The sequence below is a fragment of the Urocitellus parryii genome, chromosome 10, assembly GCF_045843805.1.
Source record: "Urocitellus parryii isolate mUroPar1 chromosome 10, mUroPar1.hap1, whole genome shotgun sequence".
In the NCBI taxonomy this organism is placed as follows: domain Eukaryota; kingdom Metazoa; phylum Chordata; class Mammalia; order Rodentia; family Sciuridae; genus Urocitellus; species Urocitellus parryii.
Window position 1 is genome coordinate 56,135,985 of NC_135540.1, and position 12,777 is coordinate 56,148,761.

General features: G+C 40.5%; 1 protein-coding gene across 5 annotated transcripts in view; it reads left to right on the forward strand.

Annotated features, from left to right (window-relative positions):
• Positions 1–3,387: 3,387 nt before the first annotated feature.
• The window catches only part of Sec24b (SEC24 homolog B, COPII component), an 82,590-nt gene continuing 73,200 nt past the window's right edge, over positions 3,388–12,777 (forward strand). For all 5 annotated transcript variants that reach the window (XR_003299943.2, XM_026379528.2, XM_026379529.2 and 2 more), the window contains exon 1: positions 3,388–3,749. Coding sequence is in view for 4 of the 5 variants with exons in the window: in XM_026379528.2 (XP_026235313.2) it covers positions 3,623–3,749 (127 nt within the window). In the remaining variant the exon portion in view is untranslated. The remainder of the gene's footprint in view (positions 3,750–12,777) is intronic.

Here is a 12,777-nt window from a genome sequence, read left to right on the forward strand (position 1 = left end):
AACCTGGTGGAGGAATATGGAAAATCAGGCTACATAGAAAAAGAACTGGACAATTGTTTCTTGAAATAGGTAGGTGTTCAGTTGTCCAAGGCTGTCATACTTCAGCTACAGACAGTGAGTCCTAAGTTGGGATGATAATTAAAGACATCTGTTTCTTTCCCTTTTTTTTTGAGACAGGGTTTTGCTAAGTTGATGAGGCTGGCTTCTAATGTGATCCTCCTATTGCTGGAGTTATAGGCATGCACCACTGTGCATGGCCCTATGTTACAATTTGACACACATCAAAAATTTCCCTTCTGTTTATGTGGCAGGTATTAATTTCAATTTTGCCCCATTGAACAGACTTGGCGTCAGCATTTCCATTAGCCCTGCACATCAAACCATGTAAGGTGACAAAAGAACTACCATATTTGGCACTCATGGGATTGTAATCACAAATGTACAAAATACCACTTATAAGGGTTTGTAAAAGATTGGAGAGATATCTTAAAAAAGGATCATCATCTCACAAAGTCAAAATGAATGAGTCAATTTCAGCTCTTTAAAAGTGATGATTCTCAACACTTTCTAGTACTTCAGAATCACTTGGAGAGCTTATTGTTGGGCCCTATCTCCAGAGTGTCTGATTCAGTAGGTCTGGGGTTGGGCCTGAGAATTTGCATCTCAAACAGTTTGAGATCCATCAAACCAAAAAATATTGAAACAAATCCTAAATATGTAAAACTGAAAATCCTTTGAGATACAAAATAGGATATCATAATTAACATAACTCTATGGGGAGAAATATGAACCCAGTCTAGTTTGCAGTGAGTAGAACAAAAACATTGAAGCTAAATAGAATTTGGTTTGATCTCTGGTTCTGTTAATTACAGGTTCATGATTTTTACTCACCAGCCAAATGCAGGTAAGAAAAATATCCCATAGGATAATTGTGAGAACTCAATATATGCATATATATGTACACACACACACACACACACACACACGCCCAATGCCTGCTATATGGCAAGTATTCATTCAATTCTTCATCCTTTTCTTTGTCCCTAGCAGTCATGGAACTTTTTTTTTTTTTTTTTTTTTGGTACTAGGGATTGAACCCTGGGGTGCTTAACCACGGAACCAGCCCTTTTTTATATTTTATTTAGAGACAGGGCCTCGTTGAGTTGCTTAAGGCCTCACTAAGTTGCTGAGGCTGGCTTTGGAATCACAATCTTTCTGTCTCAACCTCCCAAACCACTGAGATTACAGGCCACAGCGCTTGGCCTAGCAGTTATGGAACTTTAACAAGACAGTGAAGTAATACTTTCATAGAGGTGATAGGAAATGTTAAGGGAGGAAAAATCTTTTCCTTCTATCCTTCTAGGTTCCTACTGGGGTCCTTGTAACAAAAGGCAGACTAACAAAAGAAAGGGATATACATTTTTTTAATGCAAATTCATAAAGAAAATGAAGACCTGAAGAAAGAATGAAACATGAGTGTTTTACATTAGGTTTGAGGAAGAGTAAAGAGATGTGGAAAAACGTGAGAGAACAAAAAGGGGCAACTAGCAAGTCCTGTTCACCTAGACTTCTCTCAGCATTCCTGTCTTCAGAGCTGAAGATGCATTTTTTTCCCCAAATGAAGAGAGGTCAACTCTGATATGAGGGTCTTTTGGACCACTTCAGGGAAAAGTCAGAGAGTCCTTCCTACACCTGCCATTTCTCAAATTCCTTTGGCTTAAAATATTCAATACACCAAAGTGTTATTGGTGTACATGCTATCTGGTATAGCATGTCCTGAACACTGGCATAAACATGCTAGAAAAATACTATTGTGAGTTACAGGACAACTGGAAGCAGCTTAGGTGCTAAAGACTGTGGGGAAGATCTATGAAAATATAGTCCCAATCCTTCTCTTCAGGGGAGCGCTTTTAGCGCTTAACTCCACATACCTATGGCTTCTCAAACCTGGGAAGATACATTCCAGGGGCACAAAGTCAATAGCCTAGTTATTCCCTTACTCTCATAATGGCAGCCTTTAATCCAAATTCAAAGGACCCTGGGTAGTGTTGAAGTTTTCAACTGTGTAATCTCCTTGATGAGGCAGAGTGTGATCTTTTTTTTTGCTCAAATGAAGCTTAGGTTTCTGTGGAAAGCTGGAAAGGCTATGAAATATAGGTATATGGAGAATACTGTAGTAGAAAATCCTAGAACTCAAAAGTATAAATACAGCCACTAAAATCCTATTTGTGGTTTTTCTGGTCCATTGAAGTATCCAGCATCATTAACTTGTCATAACAAAAGAAAAGCTTTGTATTACCCAGGGACTAAAACACACTTTATGTTTTGCATAATCTTGAGGTAAATTAGACTTCTCATCAGTCCAGAAACATCATCTCGCTAGATTCCATTCTGAATGGAATCTTTCTTAGCAATTTCATTTTCAAGGACAGAATGATAGTGGCCTCCTGAAGATTCCAAGATGCCAAAATGACTTTGGTAAGGTAGTCCTGGCTTGCCAGTTTGCATGCTGGATAGACCAGAGCAATTCAAAGATTTCACTAATAATAGACAAAGCAAGCTTCTGAATGCCGCAGCTTCCCTGAATATCAACAGGATCAGCCAAATCCTTGGCAAACATAAATACATAAATAAGTAAGTAAACAAATAAATAAATGGAAGTTTTGTCTTTCAGCTGTCCTTTACTCTATTTTTGCCTTCCTCTTCCTTAGATACTTTACAGTCACCGTGGAAAGTTTTGAATAATACAATTCTTACGGTGAGCCTTGTTTATCATAAAGAAATGCTTCCTTTTTCTTTGCCAAGGAATTATACATTACCAACAGACATAGATCTTGAATGCTGTATTTTCTTTGGAATCAAGGAGGAAAAAAAAAAACAAAAATAAAAAAACAAGGGGCTGGAGTTGTGGCTCCGTGGTAGAATGCTTGTCTAGCATGCATGAGGCACTGGGTTCGATCCCCAGCACCACATAAATATAAAATAAAGATATTGTGTCCACCTAAAACTAAAAAATAAATATTTAAAATAATAATAATAAAAAACAAAACCGAAGCCAAGATTCCTCTTTGGAGGGCGGGGTGTGTCCGTTGGATTTGGGGTTGCTCAAAGCTCAGGACATCAATCTGCAGCTTCGAATACCACTGCCGGGCTCTGCCCGACCCAGGCCCGCCGCCGTGGCCGCTCCAGCCTCAGCTCCAGGTGGAACAGAGCCCAAGTCCCCAGCCCCCAGCCCCCATCCTCCAGGCTCTCAACGAGGCTTCTCAAGGAAGCAGCCTCGCCCCGGCCGGCCCCGCAAAATCAGACTCGAACGGCTCCCGCCTGCAGGGGTCGCTGCGGCGGCGCGAGGCCCGCGCGTGCGGGGATTGGCCTTAGGTGGGAGTCCCGCCGCGCGGCGCGGGGCGAAGCTGGGCCCTGCCGGCCAGGATCCCGGCGCCCCGCGGCGGTCAAGCGGCGGCGCTGGGCTCAGCGGTGGAGCGTGAGCAATCCAGTCGCGGTCCCGGGTGACTCCCTTGGTGACGCCGGGCGCGTTCCTTCCTCTTCCTCTAGCCTCTCCGGCCCCGCCTTCCTTTCCCTCCGCCCACCTCCCCTAAGCGGAGCCGCCGCCGCCAGCAGCGCCGTCATGTCGGCCCCCGCCGGGTCCCCTCACCCGGCCGCCAGCGCCCGGATCCCGCCCAAGTTCGCCGGAGCCGCCGCCTCGGGAGCCGCCGCGCCCTCAGGCCCCGGCCCGGCGCCGCACCACCAGAACGGTGAGCCGGGTGGCCCAGGCGGAGCGCGGGGCCTAGCGCCGGCGGGGCGGCCTGCGCGGCCGCTTTGGGGCGGCCTGCGCCGGGAGGGGTCTGGGCCAGGCGCTGGGCTGGGGGTACCGCGCGGGGACCCTGCCGCCGCGGGAGTGGTGGGGGTCGGGGGCAGAGGTGGGGACGCGAGGGGAGGGGCGCCCTGGCGTGGGGGTGGGGGTCGGCCTGGGAAAGCCGGGTATTTATGTAATGTGACCCTAGGCCCTAAAGCGCCGCGGGGGAGTCGGTGCCCTGGGAAAGGGGCAGTCCTACGTACCGAGTGAACCCGGGCTACCCAGCCTGGGCGCGGGCTAGTTGGCCTGAGCGACCCCTTGGCTGGGAGAGCCGGCGAGCAGCCCAGGCCGCAGAGTGCGTGGTCTGTGGAAGGCTGATGCAGTCATCAAGCCGGGTGGATTGTACCCTTCCTGTCTCAGGAAAATCGCTTTGATTTCCGAGTCCCAAGGAGCGGGCTGACTTGAAGAGAACTTAAGTTTGCACCCAAGTTTGTAGACAAAAGGGCGTAAAAATGCTATCTAAGTGTAACAGTAACCCTGACCCAGTTTGGCCTCAAGATCTGTCATTGATGTTGCTTCTGCTGCTTAAGCTTTTGGAGTTTGCTTGTGGTGTTTGAAAGAGAGCAGGTGTCAAACGGATCTAAACGAATATTTTTCGGTCTTTCTTTTGATTTTTTTTTTTTTTTTTAATTCTAGCTCCACTTTCAGAAATAGAAAAAAAAAAAAAAAAAAAACGTGCCAGAGTTGGTTGGTCCTGCTTTGAGGCAAGGCCTTTATAGGGGAGCAGCCGGTACAGCATGAAAGCCGCTTTTATACTAAGATCATAGGCTTTGAATATGCAGGAATTTCAGCTGAAAAATCATAATTTCTAGGAAATCTGTTCCCTAATCTTGAGATTTGGAGTGTTCGCGGTTAGGAGTGGGGGAGGGGGAACTCTATAGATTTGATAGTATGTCAGATGAGAACCTTGAAAGTAGTTGACTGCATTGGACAAATATGTGTGCTCTGTGTTGGTAAGAGAACAAAGCTACATCAGTAGTCATCAAGTGATGACTTTATTTAATTTGCTAAAGAAAATTTACTAGACCTTATTTTCAGTTTAATGAACATCAAAGTTTTAAAACTGATGCTTTACAAACATCAGAGTTATTTACCCATCCTGAGAACCAGAGGTTGAATTTTTCATAATCAAAAGTGATGGTTTAGTGTTAATGTTTTTCAGATCATTCATACTTGTCAAGATTACATGTTTTACTTTCAGTAGTTATTGTTTACTGTAAAGGGATTTGTGAACAATGTCCTAGTACATTTGTTCTGAATGTATATAAAAATATTATGTATAAGCAGTTCTTGTTCTTGCAACCTTAATGTAAATTTTTTTTTTTTTTTTTCCTAGAGACAACTTTGCTTGTGAAGAAACTAGAACAGGATATTTAGGAATAGTCCCAAGTCTTAGAACATTGTAAATGCAAGTTTAATAGTGATTCAAGGATTGTGTCCTTCCTTGATTTTGAATATACGTTATCATTTTGAATGAACAATTTTTAAAAGTGGCAAATATTTATTGTAGCCTTATAAATTTTATGAACACTCAGATGCCAAAGTATTTACTCAGCCAAATAGGATGTTAAATTTTTAAGAACAAATCAATGTTTTTGATGCCAAATATAGCTTGATGCTTGCTTTCTACATTTTATGATCTTTGCTTTCCTTTGAAGTTGCAACAATCATTTCAGTATTTGTTGTGTGCTTATTATTTAGGTATTCAAGGTTAGGACACAAGATAAGACAGAATCCCTCTTCTTTCCTAACTTGACCTGTATTTTGGTGACATTCAAATGGTGTAGTACATTTGTTCTGAATGCACATTTGTTCTGACTGGCCTTGAGAGATTTGACAGGAGGGAATGGCTGTCTCTAGGTAGAGGTTAGAGCTTGAACAAAAGTCTGGAAATGGACACTTAGAAAGTGTAGGCCATATTTAGAAAATGAAAGCCACAGAGGGGAGAAAGGGAGAGGGTTGGTAAGGAAAGCAAAGTATAGAAGCTGAAAGGAGTGGTTCAAAGAGGCCAGGTCACAGAGAGGCCTTAGGTAAGAAATTTGGAATACAGGACTCTTGTGGACTTTTTTGTTTTGTTTGTTTGTTTGTTTGTTTGTTTTTATAATGGGGATCCAGCCCAGGGGCAATTAACCTCTGAGCCACATTCCCAGTACTTTTTATTGAGACATGTCCTATTTAATAATCCTCCTGCCTCAACCACTTAAATCACTGGGATTACAGGTGGGTGCCACCATGCCTGTCTTTTTGGTTTTTGTTGAAGGGGTTAGTTTGAGTAGAGAAGCAACAAGATCAAGTCTGGTTTTTGTCTTGTTTGCTAATTTTAGGAAGAGAAAATGGGTAAAATTTATGCAGTCATTTGGGTTTCTTTCTTTCTTTCTTTTTTTATTGGGGGGTGGGGAGGCATTACTGGAGATTGAACCCAAGCATGCTCAATGACTGAGCCACATCCCCAGCCCTCGCTTTTGTTTTTTTAAATTTTGAGACAGTGTTCTTACTAAGTTGCTCCCTAAATTGCTGAGGCTGGACTTGAACTTGCAGTCCTTTTGACTCAGTCTCCCCAGTCACTGGGATTATAGATGTGTGCCAATGTGCCCACCAGTCACTTGGGTTTCTGGTTTATTGTTCAATCCTATATCAACTTCTTTGCCTTTTAATATACCTCTGTGGAATTCCAGACATGGTGATAAAGAAATAGGTCAGAAGTCTGAGTTGAAAACATCATGTAAGACAAAATGAGATAATTTATTTCAAATATTTGGTATAATATGAAATATATTTTCTCTTTGTCTCTGCTTCTTGTCATGAGCTAAAGCCCTTGAATTTTCTGAGCAATAGGAGTATCTTGTTTCTCACAGTGAATACATTGGTCATACCTAATAAAGTGATTTAGGGTGAAGTCCCAGATAGCTTCCGGATGGGACTGGTTACTAGAAAAACTAAGTGATTAGAGTGTTGGAATTTTTTTCTTCTTTTTTTTTAGTTGTTGATAGACCCTTGTTTTATTTATTTGTATGCGGTGCTGAGAATTGAACTCAGTGCCTCACACATGCCAGGCAAGTGCTATACCCTTGAGCCCCAGCCCCAGCCCCAAGGGTTGTAATTTTTGGTCCCTACCCACCAACCCTGGGAGAGTAGGGGCTGGGATGCTGGCTGGAGATGAAGTTGTATAGAAACTTAATAAGCTTTGATGAGGTCTGTTGCTGAAGGAATGGAGGTGCTGGCAGGGTGGCAGTGCACTCCCTCCGCAATATCTTGCTCTGTTTCTTTTCCATGTGGCTGTTTTTCTGTATTCATACTTTTGGGTTTTGTTGTAAATTTTTTTTTTATTGCTGTTTTTTGCCATACTGTTGCCGAAAGCTTGCTCCCTGCCCCCGATGCCAATCCAATAACGAGGGAACGTTTTTGAGAAGTAGAAAAAAGAAGGCTTATCGCTTTGCTAGTGAAGGAGAAGCAGGGGATTCCTGTCCCAAAGGCTGTGATTCTGTCCATCAGCAGGAACAGGGGGCTTTAAAATAGGTGACTCAAAGGCTATCTTCCACATGTTCTCTGCTGGAGTTGTGATTCACTTGTTAATTTGGGAGATGGTCATTTCTGAGACCTGCTGGTACCTCCCCAAAGTATGGATTACCTCCTTCCTATTATGGTGAGTGTGTACTCTGGGACTGATAACTCTGCCTACAGTGGGGGAGAAAGATAATCCTGTTTCCCTGGAGATTAGGAGGGGGGAAATTAAGAAGGAGCAGGGAGAGGGGAAGAGAAAGAAACCTGTCCATTTAAAAAGTAAGTTGTAGTGGCAGAGCAGCAAGGGTTATATTCAAAGCATAAAGTAGACCACTGTTACAAGGCTGGGGCTTGAACCCAGGGTTTCACAAGTGCAAGTACTTTACTATTAAGCTTCTTCCCCAGCCCTTCATCTCTGTCCTTTATAATATCCTTTATAGCAGACCGATAAGTATATTTCCTTGAGTTCAGTGACCAGTCTTGTGGGACTGAGCTCTTCAGATACGGCATCTGAACTCTTAAATTCAGGTAGATAGTGTCAGAATTGTGTTGGATTTAAGGACATCCGGTTAATGTCCAATAGAGAATTGCTGGTGGGAGAATATTCCCACAAACATCTGAACATACAAGGTGGTCTGTGCAGAGTGATTTTTTTTTTTTTAAACAAGAAATGTTAATAAACATTAAAAAAAAAAAACCCAGGTTTGTTTTTCCAAAGGAAATGGTGGGTGCAGCACTGAGAGAAATTAGAAAAAACCAAACTGTGTGTGGTTAAAGTAGAGGTGGAGGTCCTGTTGTTTTTTGGACAATTGGAAAAACAGTCCACTTTCCTCACTTTACAGATGATATCAAGATCCAGAAAAGTTAAGATAGGTATATTTTTCACCAAATCCTATGTAAGCTTTGAGAGGAGCAGTTTTGTCTGTCTCTTGTTCTTTGCTTTATGTTCAGGGTCAGAAATAGTACTTATAAACAGCAAGTTGTAGTTAATCCTTAAACATTGGTAAATTGAAGTCCAGTTCTCTTAATTTCATGTCCAGATCCCTTTCTATTAGTAGATTCTAAGTTTGTTTTTAAAAAAGTTTGTTTTTAAAAACTTTGACATTGTTTGGGAAGGGTAAGGGACAGAGAGGCAGAAAACTGAATCTTTATTACCACTTTTACTTTTTCTCTAAGTGGAACTACTAATATGCTTTTCCCCAACTTGTTTGAAGACATGGTTTGACTTCATTCAGTCTGTGAAATCTTTTCTGTTGAGCCTCCTTCCTTAGATTTTTATATTTCTATTCTTCAGTTTTTCATAGAGCAGCATACAGACTTTTAGAATTATTTGTATTTTCTACATGAAGTATTAGTTGAGTATTTTTCATCTTTTATTCTGCCTTGTGAAATTTCTTACAAAGATGAATCCTCAAACATAGGAAGATTAAGTGAGGTAAAAACCTGGTAATGATGTAATTCCAAAATTGTTCTCAATTGACTTAAATTGAAAGGGTCTTTTAACTAATTTTAGGGGGATAAGATACATCCAGATTGAACCAACACACCACTGCTTCTTAACTTCACCTTTAGGAAGCAAATTTGCTCTTGTTCAAATGAAAATGTGCCTTCTTCTATATGCTCTTTCCATGATACTACTGGCAGTCTTATCATTTTAGTTGTTGATAATGCAAGAGAAGTGAGACTGTGGGAGTCAATAGAATTTGTTATGAAGGGCATAATAAGTGGTAATAAACCATTCACTTAACAACAACTATCTGGTCTGTCAGTTATAGGAACCCCTTCAACTTTGAAAGCACATGCAAAATTTAAATTGATACAGATCTCCATACTGTATCAGAGCTAAGTTCCTTTTGATCAGAGCAGCTTCTGTGTCTCAGGTTTCCAGTCAGCATTTACAGTTCACCAGAAACATGGGGACCTTCATGAAGATACTGCCATGGTATTTTTTTTCAACATTAATGAACATTTTATTTTCCTCCAGGGTTTTATACAATGTGTGTGTGTGTGTGTGTGTGTGTGTGTGTGTGTGTGTGTGTGTATGAGAGAGAGAGAGAGAGAGAGAGAGAGAGAGAGAGGTAATTGTTTTTAAAATAGGCTTTCACTATATTTCTGTATTGCCTATGCTGGTCTCCCTGTGTTGCCTAGGCTGGCCTCAAACTCACTGGAGATACTCCTGCCTCAGCCTCTAAAGTAACTGGGACAGCAGGTGTGGACATTGTTATGGAGCTATCTGAATACATAATTTCTCCCCATCTAAAATGATTAAGAGAAATCTCAAAGATATTTAAAAAGTATTCACTCCATTATAAACAAGTGTTTTTAAATCTGTGTTTATTTTTTATTATTGTTGCTTTAGTTATTTGCAGCATCTTTTCATCCTCTGCCCCTCAGGTGTCTGAAATTGTAGCTGTAATAACTTTTTTAGACCACAGTCATTGCCACTAATAGTACTTTAGTTAACTTCCTCTTTCAAATTCATCTGTAAACTCTGAAGTGTTTGATGCTCAGATTTGAAACCAGTTTTCAGTGGACTTTCCTAGAGGGAGGTATCTTCATAGCACTGTAGTATGTTAGAGGAGATCCTATTATAGTCAGCCCTAGAGAGAGATGATTTATTTATTTATTTATTTTGAGAGAGAGAGAGAGAGAATTTTAATATTTATTTTTTAGTTTTCGGCAGACACAACATCTTTGTTTGTATGTGGTGCTGAGGATCGAACCTGGGCCGCACGCATGCCAGGCGAGCGCGCCAACGCTTGAGCCACATCCCCAGCCCCGAGAGAGATGATTTATAATAAGCTAAGCATTCTCAGAATTATTCAGAAGGTGTGGACTAGTGAAAAGCTGGAGGCTTTGATTCAGCCCAAGTTTTGGGGGAGAAAACTACTTAATATCTCTGAGCTTCAGAGTATGATGATCCATTCCTTGTAAAATTGTTGACAGGATTACATTAAATGAGAAACTCTTTTAAGGTACCTAGTACTAATAGGTATTTAGCAGTGAAAGTACCCCTTATTCCATTTCCCTCAGAACACTATAAATTCTTGGAATGGCAGAGATGATGTGGATTTTTCTTTATATACCTAAGTAGCAACATACAGTAGGTACAGTTGAATTAGTGAACTTGACTTCATATTTCATTATTGTTTTTGAAGGCTGGCCATTAACAGGAATGTACCCTCTTAATGTATTTAAGGATCAGTCCCTCTTTGGGGCCTTTCTTTATTTTCTAGCTCTTCCTCCCACAAAACCACCCTTGGAAGGCTTCTGTTAATAGGCCATTTACCTTTGTCAGGCAACTTGCAGGAAAGTTGTTTTAGTGGATCTGAAGTTGTCTAAGATTGTGAGTAAAAAACTCTTTGTAATAAAAACGGGGAAAAACATGATGAAATAGTAATAAAATAATGCCCTGGCTAGCCAGTGGCAATCTTAATTTGTAGTAGGGAAAACTTAAAGGGAAGAGGTCCTTGTCTAAAATAATGAACAGACTTTGAATGGTCACTGTAAGAATGTATAGGAATCAAAGGCAAGGAATTTAAAGAATGTACTTTGAGAGATGGAAAGGTTCATGAGAAAGTAACAAAAGAATAGTTTTTTGAAGGTATGTTTGGGCTGTTGGTAGAGGTTATTGGAAATTATCCCAAGAGATTTGGACTTCATTTGAACCAAAAAAAAAAAAAAAAAAAAAAAGCTGCTGAAAATTGTGTGGTAGGGAGTGTTAGCAAGTAGTTTGGTTGTATTGGTTATGAATTACAGGGAAGTGAAAGTGGAATAAAGGGCAATCTGTTAGAGGGTTTTGAAAATTTTTAAACAGTAGCATATTGTCTTTGCCCTTAAGAAACTCATTTATTTAAAGAGATTCTGTACTTTTAAAATTCTGTATTATGGCTAGATATTCCATAAAATGCTTGTTTTAATAATTTTCAAGTCACATTTGCTTAAAGCAGGAATAGAATCAAATTCCTTTGGTGGGAATCTAGCCTCTGAAAAGAGTTTATGTCACTGAGGCAGATATATTCTTGGGGTAGATTTTGTGATTATTTGATTTTGCAGAGGAGTTCACTGATGCTTATAGAAAACCAGAGGCTGTGTCTTGCTGGTACATGACATTATCACTCAGGCTGACTAACTATACAATTCCATGGAAAAGGTACCTAGACTATTTGCTAAAAACCTTTTATTTCTCAATTCAGATTGGTCCCAGTGAGTAGATAATGAGTTAGGATAATCCCTTTCCTTCTTTTATTTGACATATTTTATTTGAAACTATGAATGCAAAATTCAAAATTCAGATTTTATATATAAACTGAATTATTTTTTATTTTTTGTACAGTGTTAGGCTGTTTGGTGAATGCAATCCAATTATTTAATTGATTCTAAGACACTTTTTCTACATTTCTACTTTTGAAATTGGGGTGCATCTTAGGCTAGTAAAATTTTTTTTTTTTTTTATTAAAGAGAGAGTGAGAGAGGAGAGAGAGAGAGAGAGAGAGAAATTTTAATATTTATTTTTTAGTTCTCGGCGGACACAACATCTTTGTTGGTATGTGGTGCTGAGGATCGAACCCAGGCCGCACGCATGCCAGGCGAGCGCGCTACCGCTGAGCCACATCTCCAGCCCTAGTAAAATTTTTTTAAATTGCATTCTGTGAAGTAGAAGTCCTATTGACACTGATGCGGTAGGCTGAATAATAGGCCCCCAAATATGTTAGTGTCCTAATCCCTGAAACCTTTACAGCTGTGTGAATTAAGGAACTTGAGATGGGGACTGTCCTGTGTCTGGATGGGTCTGATATAATCACAGGAACCAGGTGATTTGAAGATGGAGGAAGGGGCTAAATGCCAAAGAATAAAGGTGACTACTAGAACCGAAGAAGGTGAGGGAATGAATTCTCCGGAAGAAATTGGCTTTACCCCATCACATCTGATGTCTGCACTTCAGAACTCTTAGGAGAATAAACTTTTTTTCTTTTCAATTGTAGATGGACACAATACCTTTATTTTATTTGTTTTTATTTTTATGTGGTGCTGGGGACCCAGAGCACACATGCTAAGCAATCGCTCTACCACTGAGCCACAACCCTGGCCCATAAACTTTTGTTATTTTAAGCCACTAAATTTGTTGGAATTTGTTACAGAAACAGTAGGAGACTACTACACCCTAGTTACGACTTTTCTTTTTCCAGTGGCCGAATCAAAACACCTTAGTTTTAATGAAATACAGTAAATTTCTATTTCTGCTGTAAATGTTGTTCTTATTCTTGTACTATCACAGAGTAAAAAGTATAAAATGCCAAAGTAAAAATATTCAGATCTGTGTATTTGCTTTTGTATTGCCACATACATTGTTTTACATAATGGATGCTTGTAAAGTTTCATGTTCTTTCTCGGTAAGAATTGTTGATACATTGAGGTAAGTATCA